Source organism: Corvus hawaiiensis, chromosome 16, assembly GCF_020740725.1.
Source record: "Corvus hawaiiensis isolate bCorHaw1 chromosome 16, bCorHaw1.pri.cur, whole genome shotgun sequence".
NCBI classification, from domain to species: domain Eukaryota; kingdom Metazoa; phylum Chordata; class Aves; order Passeriformes; family Corvidae; genus Corvus; species Corvus hawaiiensis.
Genome location: NC_063228.1, coordinates 5,287,249 through 5,308,123, shown reverse-complemented (window position 1 = coordinate 5,308,123; position 20,875 = coordinate 5,287,249). Strand labels below are relative to the sequence as shown.

At 38.3% G+C, this 20,875-nt stretch overlaps 1 protein-coding gene across 5 annotated transcripts in view; it reads right to left on the bottom strand.

Moving 5' to 3' along the window:
* SDK1 (sidekick cell adhesion molecule 1) overlaps positions 1-20,875 on the bottom strand; it is a 388,047-nt gene that overhangs the window by 277,088 nt on the left and 90,084 nt on the right. For all 5 annotated transcript variants that reach the window (XM_048320697.1, XM_048320702.1, XM_048320699.1 and 2 more), the window contains exon 3: positions 2,633-2,792. In XM_048320697.1, the coding sequence (XP_048176654.1) occupies positions 2,633-2,792 (160 nt within the window). The remainder of the gene's footprint in view (positions 1-2,632; positions 2,793-20,875) is intronic.

Sequence of the window (20,875 nt, the reverse complement as noted above, 5' to 3'; positions counted from 1 at the left end):
AACAAAGGGAAAAAAAAAAAAAAAAAAAAAAAAGAAGAAAACAGAAAAAAGACACTGCCTGAACACTAAAGTCTCTAAACTTACAGACAGAACCAAAACTGCTCCTGCAGTCAGCAGCATTGATTTGTTTTCATAACGTGTATCTCAGATCACAAAGAACTTATAAGGTTGTTTTATAGATTCTTAACACAAAGTAGTGTATGCACAGTCACTGTAAAAGCCAGGCTGTGCACACAGCCAGCTTCGTTAGACAAAGACAAGCGGCTCCTCCAGGGTCACCAATGTCACAATGCAAAGACTCCAATTAGTTCTTTACTCACTTGGGGTGTTATGATAATATATTTTCAGCCTGTTACAATATAGACATTACTTTAACTGAGACACACTAAGTAATATCAATTACCAAAAATCTTTGATTGATGATTCAAATTGCAGCAGAAGTCACTTACTCAGGGAAGATTCGTGCATTTAAACAGTCTATTTACCCAAGAGAACTGCACAGCAAACTGTTATGGGGTCAAAGGTTAAATCGTGCAACTGGAATTTTTATGTCTGAGCACATCTTTCTTTTGCTTTCATTCATCCTATTGCACCTATGCCATTTTTTTGGAAGCTTAAAGTTTTGCATTTTTATAGAATCAAAATCCTGTTTTGCTGATCTCTGACTGTGGTGTAGCAGTAAGGATGCAATTTCTAAATTAATATTTTCTATCAATGTTATTTTATTATCATAAACCAGCAGCTTCCTCTGCACCAGATCTTTTAATTAGAAACAGAAATAAGAACAATACAAAACCTGCAGAATTAATAAATATGGTTTGAATAATGACCTGACATTCACAAGAATAAATTAAATGCAATGCTAAGAAACAAGGGACTGACTGCAGGTATGTGCACACACAGCTTGGGAAAGGTGTTCCAATAACTGATTCCAGCTCACACTGCCATACACAGTAAAAGTCCAATTTTGTATTAGGATGTCCACTTGTTTAAGAAATACCACGGCATTCTGATCTTATTTCAAAATGTCACACATCCCGACTCAGGTTTCTCCTAATACCATGAAATGTCAGTCTCCCAGTACCTAGCACATTTGCAGGGCTGGAGTTGTAACCTTTGCTTGCTGTTCATTCCATGTTCATGTGTTTGTCCTCCCACATAATTTTTCCTCCTACTCTCTCAGCATCTTACATGGTCAAGGGCTGCTGTCAGCTCCTTCTACCAAGCCACTACAACTGACTCTGCTGTTGATGATCAAAACAAGTGGCATTTGCACAAAGCGATGCTCAAACATTCTGTGATTTGTTGTGTTGTTAGAGATCTTTTCATTTCCTAGAAAGTATTCACAAATCTCCTCTTTATGTGCATGTGGCTCGCAATCCACGTCCCAAAGGCTTGAGAACAGCAACCATTAATAGATGCAGGGACTCAGCACTAAGAGGGGTCATCCAAATCCAAAGTCTTGCTTTTCTAGGTAACTTCATATAAATCTAAATGTTTAGGTTTAAACAGTTGCTAAATACCTTAAATGCTAAACGACCCCCAAAAGTTTTAGAAAGTCATTTAAGGGAATTTTTCTCCACTGCTTTGTAAAGGTAAATAGCATCAAAAATAAAATTTTGAAAACCTTTGAGAAAAGTAATTATGGAACTTATCTTGTGTAACAACATAGAACTTTTATATAATTATCTGCATTTTTATGCCAACTTATAGTGTAATTTCACACACAATTTTCCCCTGCCTTAGGCCATGTATCCCAAAAATGCAGTATTTAGCTTGGTTTGCAAAAGGTACAGGTGTTGTACACAGGCTCCCTCTGCCACATACCCACCCCTCACAACTTCTGAACTCACCTGGCAATTTCTACAGAATTTGAAAGCATCGAGTTAAGTTGCATAAAAATTAAATTTCCGTAAGGTTACAGAAATATCCATTTGCATGAAGAAAACCCAGTTAATCCTCCCACATTACAGAAAAGCAGACAAAACTTGGCTGTCTGACACGTTGATACTTGGCCAGCCATGTGCTGCCTATCAACAGGAATGAGCTCTGATAAACCACACTGTGGTTTTTCTCCTGTTTGATGGAATGTCTGTGGGATGGGGAGGGAGGCAGGAAGGAGGTCCTGGGGGTAAACTGCACAATCATTAAAGAGCAGTTTGTTAAACTATCAGCTCCATTTTGGCATTCTTAGAATTGAAACAGAAAGTTCTGTGTGGAATTTAAGACAGACCACATTCCTCTAGATCTGATTGAGATGAACAGTCCCAGGGAGCTCGGCTCTGTTCAAGGATGAGTTCACACATCATATGTAACATTTAGCTAAGGAATGTGTCTCCTATTTATTGCAAACACAGGTAAAAGTTACATCTCCAGCAAAAGGCACTTTTGGTACTTAAAAATTCCATGTTAGCACCCATGCTTTGAAGCGTCAAATCTCATTTTTAACAAAGGAATCTCATCTCATCTCATCTGTTTACAAAGCCCACTCTTCTTTCATAATAAACCCCAAAGTTCCTGTGTCTGTACCTACAAAGCTGTTTGAGGCATTGGGAAATTGAGGGGGTTGGGTTTGGTTTGGGGTTGTTTTGCAATTACACTTGGAGAAGGTGATTCTATAGATGTGATTTACTTGTATTCACTGGAGTAGGAGGTTATTTCACTGTTGTTGTGCAACCACTTGAATTCCAAGGGCCAGCTGCCTTCGGCAAGGCACGTAAGGACCAGGCGGTTTCCTTCCAGGTGGATCTGGGGCAAGCCTGGTTCTGTCTTGAAGAATGGTGCAACATCCCCTGAAATACAAAGGAAAAAAATGGGTTTGGAGGCTACTTGAGAAAATGTAAGGGAAAATTACCGATATTTAGCTCATTTCTTCTCAATATGGTCATCGTAAAACAAGAAACAACATGATTCAGTTAAGGCTTGCACTGGTACTTTCGAAACTAAGCTTTTTTTTTTAGGGGCTGAATTACCGAGATCTTGATAAACTTTGTCCTTGCTCGCTCAGACAAGCTTTTGTCCATGTTTACTCTTTCTCCATATGAGAATTCCAATATTGTCTGCTGTGGCAGGCAGTGAACAGCCCTATTGGCTTTTTTTCCCCCCCCTTCTCCTTTCTGAGGATTAAATCCACTCAAAGCTTTTTTTTCTTTTTTTTATTTCTTGAATAGAAACCAGAAGAGTAATCTTGGATAGAAATTATTATCACAGCAGGAAAAGTCTCAGGGTAAATGAAGATTCTTGATAGGGAAAAGAATTTAGAAAAAAACCACCTCAAAAGTTTAATGTGTTTTTCAATGTTCTTGCCAACCAAAATATGTTGAATTATATTACCTGAAGCTACTAGCACATTTTGAATTAAGGTACTTCAGCAATATGCAGGGTCACATGTACTCTCAAACTCTTATGTATCACAAATAAAACACTCCAAGCAGCAAAATTTTTGATGGTTAAATTGCCAAAGCTCTGCTCAGATACAAATTGATTCTGAGTCCACACCTGCTGGAGATCTACGCCAGTCACCTCTGGAAGATGAAGGTTTTCACACTTCGTAAGTCAAATTTCTACTTGCAACTATAGAGGAACTACAGGCTTAATTTTAGAAGCTTATCAATACCTTCTATACCCAAAATTTACAGAATGACCTCAGTTGGAAGGGATGTTAAAACTCATCCAGTTCCACCCCCTGCCATGGGCAGGGACACCTTCCACTATCCCAGGTTGCTCCATCCAACCTGGCCTGCAACACTTCCAGGATTTTATGATTATACATAAAACACAGAAGTTATATTGAAAGTCAGAAATTTAATACAAAATATGAATAATATTCAGTAGGTAGAGAATACTGAGCTCTGCTTTAAAGAGTGCAGGGGGTGTGAGGGTACTTTATACATAAAATACAGAAAAAAACCAAGATATACAAATGTTGTCCCAGTGCAAGTAATGTTTCAATTAAACTGCAAACCTTCCTTCCAGAATTTATTTTATACAGGCTCAGGCATTTTTATACTTGCTATTTAAAGAGTTTAACCTATATTTTACAGTTTGGAGGGAAGTGCCCTCATGCACTATTCAAGGCTGGCAGGAATTTCTGAACCCACAGGTCTCAGAATCACTGACAGCCCCAGGACACTCCCAGGAGCTCAGGGCAAGGGGTGCTGGTGGTGGCTTCCCAGTGAGCCTGGTTCCACTGGGGTTCACAGCCCAGCCTGGGGATATCAGCATCTCCAAGCCTTTATCTTTCACTTTGCCTCTGCTCAGGGAATTTTTGTGACTTGGCAGAGCACATGGCAGCACAGACTCGTTATTAAAGGGTGCTGGGGCAGAGCTGGGCTCCAGCTGAGCGTGGCCAGGGAGCCCCAGGCCCACTGGGGCTATAAATCAGCCAGAGCTCCCCACTCAGCTGATGAGCTGGATTGACAAATTGACTCCTGAGTTTTTAGATTTTAACTTCAGAAACACAGTCATTTATGCAGAAAGAAAAAGCACATAATCTTAAAGCAATGCTTATAAACTATCGCATAAAATCCGATCTAACAAACTGAATTAAAAACTGTTTTTGGGGTAGGGCCCTTTTCTGATTTGTAGCATTTTAAATAACCTGTCTTTCAAACAAACTGATTTATGATGAGTGCAGATCAGCAGTATCTTCTTTAAATTGGCTATACAGGAAGTTACAACAATTCAACATATGAGAAAATTGGAACAGTTCCAAACTAGCAGATATTCCCAGACAAACCAAGGATAGTTTCTACACCTCCCCACATTATTACATGACTGTGAATATATTCTGCAAAGCTTCTCTTTTAGTTTTTGTTTTAATGACTGCAGTTGTTGCGAAATAATCTTATCCCAATACTCATTTTCTCCTAACTAGTAAAATCAACCAATATTTTAAATGTTATAAAGAAAAATTTAATTGGAGTTAGAGGATGTTCCTGTGAAATACAGTGATTTGAGCCAGAGTGAAAAGCAAATTTTTACAAAGGCATTTCTAAACAAGTGAGAAAATGTTAAATCTTGTCAACGGCTTCAGATGCGTTTCGGGGAGTCTCCCAAGGGAGTTTCAGACATTCTACCCTGGTAAGATTAAAGGTGTCAGGCTTCCTCTGGAGATGAAAAAGCAGCAGCTGGGAGCAGTGCTGGTGTTCAGGGGAAGATAACAGAGCCCAATTGGTACAGTGAAATGATTAGTGCCAAGTCCCCTGAAAACAGCATTTACCCACTCACGTACAGAGGCTCATGGAATGAGTTCCCTAAACTGTTCCTCCCTGAAGAAAGTTTAGTCACTGAGGGAGAGCTCAGTGAAAATAGTATCTGCACCAAACTGAGTCATTTGTTGATCCTTCTTTTCAGTGATTTACAGACTCAGCAGCACAACCTCCTTCAGTACTTACTCTGAATTATCCACTTACTCCCAACTTACATCTTTCCAAGAAAAAATGATGTATTTGGAAGACAAAGTGCTGCCCACAAGTCTATCATTCAGCCCTACATTTCCTACTCAAATATTCCAAACCCAGTGATGCCGCAGCCCACTCAGAGCTATCTCCCATTTAAAGCATCACAATCAAGCTGTTATTACATGAAAATGATTCTCAAAACTCAATCCAGTTCTGTTAGAAGCTAAAATTTAATAGACCTACGGGAATATTTTTATAAAGAGTATATCATGCTTTATAAATTACCCTGGCTCTCTGGAAGATTTACTTAAACCCTTGAAGTAATTTTATCTTCTAATCCTTTATTCCTGACTTTCTCATCAATCACATACCATCAGTTTATCAAATTCAATTATGCAATCAGAGCTCACTAAATATTCACTGAAAGCAGAAAGGAAAATAAAATACAGAGCAAAGGTTCCATGCAGAGAGGCAGCTTTGCTGGCGTTGGCATTTCTGCTCACACCTCAGGCCCAGGATCAAACCAGGGCTGCACCCTGGGCTTTGTTTAGAGCTTTAAGTGGTAATGGGAAAGCAGAACTTAAAACTGGACATGCAAGGAAAAGTTTGGTTGTTATACAGCATCCCAGGGAAACAGGAAAATTGGCAGGGAAAATATCAACTGGCTGAGGGATGGAAGACACAAGGGGGCAGTTATTAGGTATGAGATACTTGCATTTAATAATTAACTACAGAAAAGACTCACCAGGAGGCTAACCTTGGCCAACCAAGGGTTTGAAAGCCAGGAAGGCATATTTTGTTTTATACTCTTCAAGAACAGAGTAAGATACTAATAAAAAGCGTATCTGAGTCCTAAAACCAAAAATAATAAAATACTGCAATTATTCTTGGCTAGAATACTTTTCTGCCTACAAAAAAAAAAAAAAAAAAAAAAAAAAAAAAAAAAAAAAAAAAAAAAAATCAAGCATTCATGCTATACACTGTTGCTTTTTCTAAATGTGTTAATATTTCCAGCCTCTCTGGCTCTTCAGAGATGCTGATTTAAAAACAAAAGTAATAGCAGTTAAAGAATTTTCTGAGTTGCAAGAAGGAGCAAAGGGATAAGGTGCCAACATGTATGCACATGTATATTTACAGCTTCAGTAAATTTTCATTAAGTCTGCTTACCAAACTCTCCAACATCCCGACTTGTATCCTTAAAAGGATTCTGAGGATTTATTTTTATGTAAATCTCAAGAAGAAGTAGGATGGAATATGCCAAAATTATCTGGAAATTTGCTCCACAGCGTGTCTTGCCTTGCTTTTCTGCACCTCTAAACTGCCTGACTTTCATTACACTGCTGGGTTGGCCCATCCAGTTTCTTTCCTTGGTACATGCAAAACTTAGATGGATTTTATCTCAAAATAAAGATTCAGGATTAAATTCAACAACACCCAGACAGGTTTTTTTTGGACTAATGCTGACATTTAAATAAAAAATGGTACTGGATGCAATTGTCCTCTACTCTGAGCTTGTCCTCAGCCCTAGCAGACGAGATGCATCACAGGAAAGCTGAAAGCTCCCTCGTCCTCCGTTCTCCCCGAAAATCACGTTCAGGCACAAACTTACAACAGGACCTGCAAGAGGAAAAGGCAGCCTGGCTGGACAGCTTTGTACTGACTGGAATGACAACAAAAATTCCAAGACTAGATACTTATTAAATACCCAAGGAATCTCATAAGGATTGCATGAGTGAACATGACTTTAGAAACAGGAGAGCACCATCTCAGGGACCTCAAACATTGCCTCTAACAAACAAATTAACAGGGATTGGCTAATGATTCTTAGCCCTTGAAGAGCTTACATTTGTAAAACACATAAAGGAAAGTCAGATGAAATAGGTCTTTCAGTTACTACAAGGTCTTACAAGATCTTGAAAGCAGTTGCACAGTCCTGTCCCTCAGGAATTAATAAATTTTAATTAAAGACACTATTTGATCTTGAGAACCTCTACCGTACGGAGAAAAGGAAAGTTAGAACACTCCAGAGAAGTACTACATCACCCTCATCAGTAAAACCTACTGCAACTACCCTCTTCAAATCTCAGCTTTTTTTCTCCTGGAGTGCTGGATACCAACAGTTACAGGCAATCAGGTGCCCACGTCCTGAAAAAAATCAATTTCTGTGGTCCTGAACACTGAGAGGAAGGAAAATGCAGGGAGTGCTGAGAGCAGGTTGAGAGATCCCCACTGCCACGGCTATTTGTTTTTGTTATGCATCTCTAATTTTAAGCCATTTTTAGGTGAGCTAATATTGAATATTAAACGTAGATCAATCTGCACATAAATCAGCAATTCAGAGCAAATAGAGCTCAGTTACTTAAAAATACCAGGTGAGCAGCTGCCTTTCCATTGCGCAGTTGGCCCTACAGATTCAATATTGAAAACAGAGTTTTGACTGAAATAAATTTTTCAAACTCAAAAGAAAAACACAATTGGTTTATGAAGTAGTACACCTCTTTTGATTTCAATTTATTAATCTCCAATCAAAGCATGATGCACATTACTGTTTCTTCATATGCTTCTAAAGCTACGATCAACTGACACGGGAAAATAGAGAACAGAACTGCCTCTGAGGAATTCCCCAGGAAAATGAGGCAGAGGCTGAATGATCAGCCCCAGGAGAAGATCAGCAATACAGAAATGCTTTTGCTCTCAGTGTCTGCCAGGAAAGGAGATGTGAGCCACCTTCAGGTGGATAAACAATGAGTGCCATGGAAAGAGTGTCCCAAAAGGTCTGTCTGAGGCATTGAATGTGTAATACAAAAGTATGGGTAAAAAGGCAGCTGGAGTCAGGAAACCCAAACTTGAGACAGGAAGAATCTTTGCAGTAATCCACAGAAAGTAGGTACAACTATGGGCAGCAAAACCCCATTCAAGACCAGACTGAAGTTCAGCTGTGATACTGTCGAGTACAAACAGTCGAGCACGAGCTGCTCTGCTCTGACAGCAAATAACTGCAGCCTCCTGGGGAAATGGTTTTTATTCTTATTCCCAAGTTGGAAAAGATTTTTCTCTATTTCCTTTACAAAAGGATCTTTTAGTCTTGCTATCTCAGTTTTTTAATCTTACGGTTTCTGATATACATGCATACATGTGCTAGCTCTGGATGCAAGTTGTATTCTCTTGTGGAAATGAACTTCAATAGATTATATGGCATATGAATTTGGAATTATTATACAGTAAATCCTGGGAAATGTACCAGAAAGTCAGATTGAACTCAGATATATTTGAATCAATCTTCTTTTGAATTTAAACCTTCTAAAATGCATTGGTGGGATGCTGGGGAAGTTAGTATATGATCTATTCATAAACTGTCAACAATGTCAAACATACATTAGAGCATTCAGTCACTTTAACTGTACTGATTTGCAGGAAGTCTATTTTATCCAAAATATTGGATCTTAGAGATTCAAATTTTTGTGGTTGGAAGTGTGACATAAATCACCAAGTACAACAATTAAATTTAAATTGCATTTTACTACCTCATTCTAAACTTCGATTGCAAAGGACTGATGCATCATAGTGAATATTTCATTAAAATATCAGGTTATTTTTCAAATATACTGCAGCAGCTAAGAATTTTCACACAATGGTATAAAGCATTCTGTCAAAATGGATTTCCTGAACTTTCATCAAAGACGATATCTGATTTTATATTGGAAGAGTACTGAAGCAACTGTATTTAAGTCAGTCTTTCTTCCTCAATTTCACACATCAAGTAAATGAGCCCACACTACCCATTTCTGTCGGCCTAGAGATTAAAAAGATAACCTTCTTTTTGGGTCTCTCCATTATAATCCCTGAATGCAAATACAGATATCAACTGAGGCTGATGGATGGTGCTTTTAAAGGTTTAATTGGGGATGGAATTAAATTGTTTTAGGACTCAGCAAGTTCTGTGAGGAAGCCGACATATTTCTAGAATAAGTGACATTTATTTCTTTTAAATGCACAGTCACAGGGAGACAAGATTTCAATGGGTAACTTCCTTTTTTTGCCTTGAACAGCTCACATAACTAATTGGCAAGTTAGTTATTGGGTAATTGCCAATCATATATTTGATTTGGATGGAGGAAATATTGAACTAAAGATTGCAAACCTGTTGCAGTCCATCCCAAGAGGAAAACTAAACATTCTGTAATGTATAGTTATGATTAGCTTTCAACAATTCAATAGAATAGGAGTCCCGAGCGGCAAGAATGAGTGTCTCACACTGATAGTTAGGTAGATTTAATTAAAAATTCTTTTTTTTTTTTAATTGAAGCATCACTTCTCGATTTCAGAATTACCTAAATGGCGCTGCAGATTCCAGTTGGCTTCTCTGCTCCTCGTTTCTTGATGCAAACAAACCAAATGTTTTTCCCAAATCTTGGCTAACACATAGTATTGCTTAAAAGAACAAACATCCTAATTCATTCCCTTAGAAACATCTTTAATTCTAAGGTAAACACCACAAAGTGACTACAGTAAAATCTGTTTTAATATTTCCAACCATTCTTCCCTGTTTTAAGGCACCAACATTTCCTGTTATCTCTCTCAGCCTTCTTCCGTTTTTCTCTAAGAACAGCTTTAGATGAACTACAAAAATCCATTTGCATCCTGAGACAACAGAAAAAAGCCAGAGCAAATTTTTTTATGATAAAAAAGAAAATCTTACTATCACTGACTGCTTAAAAGTCCTTAAATATAACCTGTTCTTTGTATTCAAAAAATCTACTCCCTAACACTCTGCCATCTATTTAAAGACCATCCTTTCATTCACTACACAATCACTTCTTGAAGAATTCCCTTTCAAGAAAAGGTTACTCAAGTTTTATTAGAAACACTCAAAACAGAACTGAAAGGAGGAGGGCCCCCAGAACCACAGCAGAGGTTTTATAGGACCTGGATTCTGATAGGAAAAAAAAGACAAGACAGTGGTTGGTAAAATCACTGCATTAAAATTCAACATAAACCTCTCTCAGTTATCCCCAAATACACCAAGAAAGACCTTCCCACATGTAATTGTATTATTTTTTTCTTAAAGTTGATTTCTTTAGCAGACCAGCCAAGGAAGGAAAAAAATAATGAGCTGATATCGTTTTAACTGAGCCTCAAGCAGCTCCTGATGTATTAACCTAAAATCCCACTAAGGCTTCCTTTTCCCATTTAATTTCTACACCTCATGTTTTAGTCTCCCTTTCTGACTACCTGTAATCAGTTCAGTCAGGGCAAAAAAAATTGTATTGGTTTGTTGTATATCAGAAGGCAAGCACTATTCATAGTTTTGTGAATTCATGGAATATCACAGATTTCCAGAATGGTTTGGGTGGGGAGATGCCTTAAAACCCATCTCATTCCACTCACTGCCATGGGCAGGGACACCTTCCACTGTCCCAGGTTGCTCCAAGCCCCGTCCAACCCGGCCTTGGACACTTCCAGGGATCCAGGGGCAGCCACAGCTTCTCTGGGCAACCTGTGCCAGGGCCTCCCCACCCTCACAGGGAAGAATTTCTTCCCAATATCCCATCTAAAGCCATCCTCTTCCAGCTTAAAGCCATTACCTGCTTCAAGATTAAAAATCAAAAAGCTACATATGATGTTGTCAAATTCTGTTTAGTGTAGTTCATCCACAAAAAAGGCTCCAGGATTTTTTTTTTTTAATATTTATGAGGATATTTTTAAGAAAGTTACAAATGCACTGAGAAAAATGCACATCCATACAAAGCAGGCAAATAAAAGAGAACCCATTAACTATGAAAACCAAAACAAAATCTCCAAAGAAACCTCCAGCCTCTGAATTTGCTATCAAAGCACAACCTCTGTGCTTTTCATATTCTCTTCATACAGTGACGTTTACAGAGCCTCACTCAGAGACTTGAGGAAATAAGTTGTTAGTGTTTAAATCTAGGCCCACAGCAGGTGGAAGGCAGGGCTGCCTCACCAAAAGAGAATCTAAATATAGCAGGATTTCCTTCATTATTTTAACCACAAAGGAAGCTATTGTTGCTGCTACATAATCTAAAATCTCCAACTACTGTAGGGCAGCCTGATCACACTGATATCTACCCAGCAATTTATAAATACATCTGCTAAATATTCCAACTGACACCGGCACAAAGAAGAGATGAAACCCTACAGAACACTTAACAGGAGAGAAAAGATGAGAACATAAATGTGCTTTCCTCAAGTTCCTCCCTGCTGTAAGAGGCATTCTCAGTGTGCAGAAGATAAATTAAATCAAAAAGGTAAACAGCTGAGGAGTATCTCGAAGTACCAGAACAGAAACACAAGAGCAACAGGAGGAAACAAAGGAACAGCAAAGGCACTGCCAGACCTGAAAGCCAAATCACCTATTTATGTTCTCAAGGAGAATTTATTTCTAAATAGCAAAGCAGCTATGAATATCCAGTGAAGATATAAACACATCTCTTTTGATAGAGGGGGCTGGAAGGGAAATGATTTATGCTCAAACCTTTGTTAAAAGCAATGCCTACTGCTCACTGCTATTGTTATTTTGTTTAAATGTAACTTGTAACTTTTTGTTTTGTTTAAACTTGAAAAATGTAAGTAGTTCAGAAACTGGATAATGCCTGCCTCAAAAATCTCAAAGGATCTCAGTGGTATCACTGAACTGGAGGGTGGTGAGCACAGGAGCCCACATTATGCTGAGCAGAGACAGGACTGCTCATATCCTTGTGATGCTGGATTAGGACAGAAATGCCAACAAAGCACAGTCCAAAGTTCACAGGACTCAGCTGAAATATTCCCACATCTTAAGCAAACTCTGGGACAGGCACATGGCTGGAGACAGAAGCACAGAGTGATCCTTGCAGAGCTCCCGGGGTGTTTGTGCAGACACTCCCAAAGGGATGTTTCAATGGTTCTTCGGAAGCCTCACACAAACTGGGCACCATCATTTTCCCAAATATCACCACTTATTTCCGTATCTTTTACACCAAATCCTTTGAGAACTACCCCAGTGGAATTCTTTCACCACTTCAAGGAAAATACATGGATCTAGACCCTATAGGATTATTTTCAGTCATACTGACGAAACATGTAATTTCTTCTTGTCAAAATTGGAAGAAACATATCACTGTTCTAGAAAACATAACTGAGCTTGACATATCTGAAGGCAAAGAAAAGGAGTTAGTTGATTAATCTGGATATTTTATTTAATTTTCTTTGGGTTATAAATAAGCAGCAAGTTAATACTGTTTTCAACTTTTGACAGTTCTAATGTTAATTACATGTACTGGATTTTATAAATCAATACTTCTTACATAAAGTGTTATTTAACTTGTCAAGTGCAGCAATAGATCAATGCATTTACTGTTCTTGCTAACATTGATGGATGACATACATCAAAAGCATATGTAAAGGAAAAATAAAAGATTTATTTGTAAGCCAGACAGGGTTAAATCCCAGTTAGGCAGACAGGGAACTTAAGCAGTGTTTTCAAAATAATATCCTAACTTTATTAAGGTGTGAAAAGTTTTCTTTTTGTTTGGGTTTTTGAAGTTTGGGGATTTTTGGTGTTTGGGTGTGGTTTGGGGCTGATTTGTAGGGTGTTTTTTTCTTTTAATGCCAAGGCCTGAAGCTGTCAGTAGCAGACTGCTCTGTGTACAGAACTGTTATATTAAATCTCTGTATCCTATAGGATACACCACCAATGAATTGCACCTCCCAAACTTCAAATATATTTTGCTAAAGTACCATACCCCCATGTTCTGCACACAGTACTTCCATCTAAGCATACAAATAAGGTGATTAAAAACCAGTAGTTGATAACTACTTTATTATTTGCAAACATGCTACAGTTAATGTGCTTAAAATTTTAAAGGATGTACAAGTAAAATTTTGATCATAAATCAGCTTCAAAGATTGCATTCACTGCATTAGGAGCTGTAATAAAAGAAACACTCAGTCAAAAACCATCCTAAGAGTCAGTACTAATGCACCTACCCATCTTGAAGAGATATACAGGTCACAATGCAACTCATACTCATTATTAATTTGTCCTATTTGTAAAGAAGACATAAAGTATATTAAAATTATGAAACCCCAAAGAACTGAAAGCTATTACTCTGTATGGAACTGAAGTAAATCAATAAAATATTGGTTAAAACCCATTATCAGAAGTGTGTATATATACAGAATTTATAATCATGTACTGAAATAGAAGGGGAAATAGTTTTCTTTCTATTATTGATACATTTCTCAGGACACAAGAAATAAGTACTTGAAATGTTATTTCCAATTCACAGAATGACAAAAAACGTCCTTTTGCATTAAAAATTGTCATGAGGATGGGCTTTTTAAAGTTACAAAAGGTAATGAATGTAAACTTGAACTGTTATCCTTTGGAAGTAATTTATGTAATCATTACATTTTAGGGCAATTTATCAGACTAGAAAACAGACACCTCTGTTGTACCACCACAATATTCAGTGAAGCACAAGGAAGCTCTACTCCACCAGCTCTGTTACTTTGGACAATATTCATGAGAAGTAACAAGCAATGACTACAATCTACGAGTTGTCTTAGCATGTTTAAGAAATAATTAACAAAAGGGAAAACTGAAAAACAATGGTGAGTCTAAGTCAAAGAGAAGTTTGTAGAGTTGCCCTCAAACCTTGGAAAAAGATGAAATTCTATTTAACCAACATTTTTAAAGCAAAAAACTAAAAAAGAAACCACTTAGTCTACTGGCTAACATAAGTCCTGCAGGACCTTGTTAATACCTTCAATGAGACTGATAGTTAATGCAAAAGAAGTCATGAGATTGCCTTCAGAATTTGGGTATTTTGTTTAAAATAATCCAGCAAAAAGACTTCTCTTCACAAAAACTCTTCTAAATTGTTAAAGGAGAATGGGTATGAAAGAGAAGGAGGATCAGCTGCCTCAGGTACAGCCTGGGTTTGTACGTCTGGCAGGATTTTGTGCGAGCTGTCAGGCACCCGAGTGATGAGAAAATATTATCCAAGTGAAAAGTGGGAAAAGTGTACATGTAACCTCTGTGTCCTACCTGAAACTGTGAGTCAGGACAAGGGTCAGCCTGTGGGAGACTGGCCAGGAGATCGGACACTGAGCACTCGGGGCTCACTTGCAGAAATACAGCACCAGGCTTAGTCCCATCCCACTGGCCCACAACACACAGCCTGGCAGGGAGGAAAACTACCAAACCCTAGGAGTTACACTGACCATGATGGATCCTAATCCTGCTCTCACACAATCCAAGGCAGCAGCACCTGATGGTCCTGCTGGAGCCCAGTCCAATAAATACAGACAGGCTGGCTAAACCCTGCTTAGCAGCACCAAACAAATGGAGAGCATCTGCTCCTCGCTCTGAACCCGGCCAAGCTGGCAATAATCAAGATGTATATCCACAAGGAGTATGGAATCAGTCAGAACCTCAATTCATGAGCACTCCTGTATCCTGTAAGAGGTGAGCCCTGGGCGGGTTTACAAGTTCCATAAAATTGCTCACTGGGGGAAACAATCTGCTGGCTCCATTCTCTGCAGGATTTCCCCAGTCCCTCCAGTCATCTGTTCCTGCTCTATACATCCACATACATCATCAAGCTGACAATTTAGAAACTGGACCAGATGGATGTATAACCCCAAACAGTGCTGTTTGTTAAATCTAAAAGCCATTAATCAGAGCAATTTCCTTTATTAAACTCTGTGGGAGAAAGAGGCAAGTGTAGATGACATATTACCCGGGTTTACCGGGAGTGCATCACAGGATGACACACACTGAGCTTATTTTCACCCAGCAACACCAGAGAAAAATGTTGACAGCAGAAATGTTCCTTCTAGAAAAAGTAGATTATTGCAGGACAAAGAAAGCAGGAAAGGGCATCCTAAATGCTTTCTCTGAGTAGAAAAGGCATGTTATTTTTCCCAGAGGAAATAATTACATTCTCTGAAAGGACTGGCAACTTCAAGTTATTTTTAAACAAAGAGCAGTTCTTTGTGTAACATGAGCACTAAGTTGTTTCAGAGAAGCAATAGGTGAGACTGGATAAACAAAGTTACCTTCACCTTTCACCAGGCACTTAATGCCAGCCCAGCTGGAAAACAGCCTGGGCTGTCTGAGGTTTAAGCTTCACAAATAATACTTACCCTGCTCTCCCTCTTCTGACTCTGAAGTTCCTCACATTTTTAGACACAGGACCAAAAAAAATCAAGGTATACTTCCTGTCCTTCCAAACTAAAGCTTTACAAGAGAACCATAAATCTGCACCACATGAAAAAACATTCCAATTTTAAGAGCCAAAAAAACTTTTACAAACAAATGACAGAAAAAGTCCTCTAGAAACACCCAGAAAAGGTTCCTTAACTTTTAAAAGAAGATTTACAAAAGGAAGGAAAGCCTGTAGCTATTTGTTCAACAGACAAAAGAAAAGATTTCTATAGATTAATTTATTTTGGAGGTCACCAAAGCAGAACACAGTTGTGATTCTGTAGTGATGCCCTGACACATTACTGCAAACAAAGCGAATTTTGCAGGTTCTGTTGCAGGGCAGAACACCCCTCCTCTGGCACAGCAGAAATCCCAGTGATCCCAGTAAGGGAGGTGACAGGGCAGCCTCCTGGGCACTTGCTCTGCTTTACCTCCCACCATGGTGGGAAAAAGCAAAACCAAGAAAAAGCCCCATCCCTGCTGGATGGGGCTTGGAGCAGCCTGGTCTAGTGGAAGGTGTCCCTGCCCATGGCAGGGACTTGGAATTGGATGATCTTTAAGGTCCTTTTCAACTCAAACCATTCTGGGATCTTACAATTCTACGAATTGCTAAAAAAAAAAAAAATAGTTTGACCTTAATATCATTTATGTGATATATTCCTATTACCTTCTTTTAAGGGTTTATCACATAAATACTCCTGTTCGCACGTTTTTCACAACCAGAGCTTTCATTGATACAGTTTATGAAAATGTCTTTCACCAGTATGGATTTCAAAAGGCTTCTTTATGGAGGAGAACCTCTGAAACAGCCTTCTCCAGAACCCCTGTCTACCTTAAGAGCAAACAGACTGAAATGTTGGTGCATTATTGCTGGCTCATTAAGAAGCAAATTAGTTGTTTTTGTCTTTGTTTAGCAGTACTCCACAGGTACTTATTTTGACACCGATTTAATGTGCAAACACATTAAATTAACGTGTTTCATGGTTACAGGAAACATTCATTGGACAAAGGCCAATCCCGCAGCCTCACAGCAAAAATGATTATTTCTAAATTAAAGAAGTTAAATTACGTAAGACACTTCTCCACATGTGCTTTTTGCCAACCCACCATACTGGCAAAAGCTGATGATATTTAACCTTCTATTTCATATTTATAAAGTACCTTAAATACAATTTAATAATAATATTTTGCATTTATAAATATGCACACATGGCAAAAAGATATAGCCAGAGTTGACCTTCTCCTCTGTGTATACAACCAAATCATTACAATTGTGTGTGCAAAGTTCAAGAACAACCTCTGTTATTTCTCTATACTATATATAGAAAGCAAGTTCTATTAATAAACAGTCAGCCTAAATTAGCATTGAGACAATATTTATTTAGTTTAGACTTTTGGCTTTTAGTTTATATCAGCTTAGAACCAAACAGAACAAGTATAATAATGGCAAATAAAACAATGAAGTGGTAAAAATAACATGATGATGGATTAAAATATATTGTTCTAGTTGGGAGTCAATAGGGCAAGTGCTTTATAAAAATTATGTTTTCCTTTGACAAAATCAGTACAATACTTGCTGGTACAAGCAATAAGAAAAACCTCCCATAAAACACTTCCGACTTCGCTTTCCATTTTAATGGCTGCAGGCAAAATTCAGAATACATTTGTCAAGTTGATATTATCAACACAACAGGGGTATGCCTGACTTGTTCTACATTTGTTCTGAAAGTTCACTTTAGAGGCCATCAGCCAGGAAAGAAGAACACGGGAAACTGAAATCACTCCTACCAGGCAGACACAGAAATATATCTTCAAATATTTAAGAGAAGTTTCAGTAAATATTATCACATATTACTCTAAAAGGCATCAATCACATTCAGTTTAACATTAAAGACCAACCATTCTGAAAATTAAAGGTGATTCTCACTCTCTCTTTGCTCAGTTTAATGAGACATCCGAGTCTGATCCGTGACAACTACTGCCAACATCTTTAACTTTTTTCCTGACATCTGAAATTGATTTCAAAGACAGATACTGAGAAGGCAAGAATACTACAGAAAAGGACATAGGAAAAGCATTGTAAAAGAGAAAATCAAATCTATAGCCTTAGCTGTTTTTTTCCCCTTTGGTTCTTGGAAATCATCTGCATCATTAAGCAGTTGAATTTCCATTATAAATTCCTAAATGTACCTGAACCTTATTCTTGTGCCTTTGAAATGAATACCAGCCAAGTATATTAAGAACAATTCTTTGCTTTCTTCCATTGCTCATTTTCTATTTTTGATCACTTTGATAATGCCTGAGCTAGGGTTTTTTCCATGTAGTGAAAGTCTGCTCTTTCATGAAAATATATGTCCTTTTGCTTGTACTTTTCTCTATTTTAATTTCTCAGGTTTCTTCTTTTCCAGACTAAAATTTACAGAGGAGAAATATATCCTAGAGATCAAAAAAACAACTGCTGTAATTGTGTAATTGCCCATAGATGAATGAATGAATGGTCAGTTGAACTGATAAAAACAACATTTAAAAAATTATTCAGATGTCAAAACCAACTCCTTATTAACCATACCCTGGTTGAAAATGCACTGAACTCTGTGTATTGAGGCTCCCTATTAAGAACCTCTAACAAAGACTAATTGTAACAGGAATTAGTGTATCATTCAATGGATTCCAAGGATAACACAGAATGGGTTTGGGCTGCTTATTTTTAATGAGGGCACAATGACATGAGGGCAAAGAGCTTCCCTTTGGCACCAGCACCATGTTTGTAAGAGAGAGATCTCAACAGCTGTCCTGCCCAGCTGGTTGCTTTTACTTACAAAGCTTTGAACTGAAGAAAGATTAAATCTATGGATGAGGGACCTTTACCTTGCAGCTCTGCCTGCATAGCTGGCAGAGCAAAATAGCCAAGATAAACAAGACACTTATTATCATCTATCTTATGCACACAGTCTTTCTTAAATGGACAAAATGCCCTGTTTTGTTTAATTTTAGCTGCATGTGGCTCCCACTGAGCGTCCTGGAATTCTCAGAAAAAAAAATAAGAAAGTCCAGCTTTCCTGTATTCCCGTCAGAATGTCCAGTTGTACCGAAAAAAAAAAAAAAAAGAAGCAAAACACAGAAAAACCAAACAAATACAAATTACACAGAGGAAAAGAATGTGAGCTGGTCAGAAGTAACCAGTATAAAAGCAGGTTGCCACGCACTGCATGACTAATGGCACATGCCCGTGATCCAAGGTAATTAATCCTATTTTTCATTGCTAGCTGAAACTCTTGAAAGAGTCATTCCTGGGGAAATGCTGGTTTTCCTTAGAACAAGGCAAAAGAGTGAAGGATTTGATTTGCTGTGCTGACATAACCTCAGCATGCAGCAATAAACACCATTCACTGAAAATGTGTTTGGATCGAGTTCACCAAACTCAAACTCCTGTGCGGTTCTGACCTGAGGTTTCCCTTGTGGAAGGCAGCTTCCAGACTGCCTTTTTAGAGATCTTGGCGAATTCCTTGGTTTACTAGAAGTGTTTACTGCAAATTGCTGCCTGATAACAGCTGTTCTTGTGTCACAAGAGTATCCCCATCGCTAACAGGTTTTATTGAGCCTTAAAATTGGATATCAATATATGTGATAAAGAAACCACAAAATCTATGGCAGCTATCGCACAACTTCCAGCCTCTTACTGTTAATGAGTGCTTCTGGTGCACACTGAGGTTCAAAGGAAATATTAATTAATTCTATTTTGGCAGCTATGTACTCTTTGGAAGCCAAAATGGAAGGAATCTGCAAACTTCTAAGGTGAAAATTTAGTTTAAATTGTGCAAGAGAATTTGAGAGCTCTAAATCCTCTCAGGAGATTTAAAAGTGAAAATGATCTTTTGATTTTATCAACTGCAGTTATAATAGAAATAGTGTTTTATAAAAGAGAAGTGGAACGATAAAACACTACTGAAGCACAAACCCCCAGAATTCTAGAAGTCAGAGAAGTTGAGCTTTTTACGTTGTTCCTCATTTTCTTACAGTTAACAAATATAAAATGCACCCAGCAAGCAGAAAGGGAGAAAAGAGCAGAAGTTTTGAAATATGGTGTAGTTCTCAGTCTCAGGGGATCTATACATTGGCAGAAATGATCTTTAACCCTGAAACAAGAAAGGCTCACTGGCAATCTCTTTTAATTTACAATTCATTTCTCATGAGTAGATTCCAGATGAATTGTTTTCATGGCAGCTCTTGCAGGAGGCCACACTCTTACTCTTGCCTTCATAAGAGGACTCAGTTTGTGGCACCAGCCTATTGACAAATGACTTTTGAAAACATGACAAATCATGGTCACGTCTCCGTGTGTATCCTGTAGGATAAAACCTCAACAGATCCCAGCTCTCCTCCACCCCTCGGGGGAATGCAGCTCATTTCACAATGGTCTGATTGTGAGTCTTGTTGCTAAGTCCCTGTGCTGATAGAATTTGAAAACCTGAATCAAGAAACCACTCAAAAGTACATTTTCTCCTCATTGTTCAGTGAAAGAGCCCGGCATCAGCATTCACACATTTCCCTTCTGATCTATTTACCTCCAACATGCCTTTTGCAATGCCACTGTGCCCTCAGACACCGACCAGCACCAACAAACCCTATGGGATGCATCAAACAACCACGGCTGCTTCATCTCCTGAGCCTTGGCCACCTGGGATCAGGTGTCCACTTTGCATTTCAGCCCTCGTGATACCTCGGAAAGTGAGCTCAGAGACATCTCCAGCCCTGAACAAAAATACCCACAGCAACCACGCAAATAAAAAGAGCAATCTCCTCTTCTATTCTGAAGGTGTCATCAGGGATAAGATTATAAAGTATTAATATGACATGCTTCTAATAAACAGAGCTGGGTCATTAATGAAAATAAGCTTCATGAGTTCAAAATAAACCTTGGCACACACATAATTTTAAACTGTCGCACTTCATCTAAATCGATGCAGTTTTTCATTTTTTTATGGCAATAGTTGCTCTGCCATATATTTCTCTATGCAAAAGGACTTGAACTATGCATTCTCATTCAAACCTTTAAAAAAAATTTACCCTCAAGCATGGCTCAGCATAAAATATTCCAGCTCAAAATTCAAGCACTTAAGAAAAAGTTTCCTGCAGCCAAATATGCCCCATAAAAAGTAAACACACGTAGGCAAAATAAATCAGAGTAGCTACACCCGCACAGTGATACAGGTTTATCTAACAAGATACACATTCAATGCTTTCATCCTTCTTAACACTC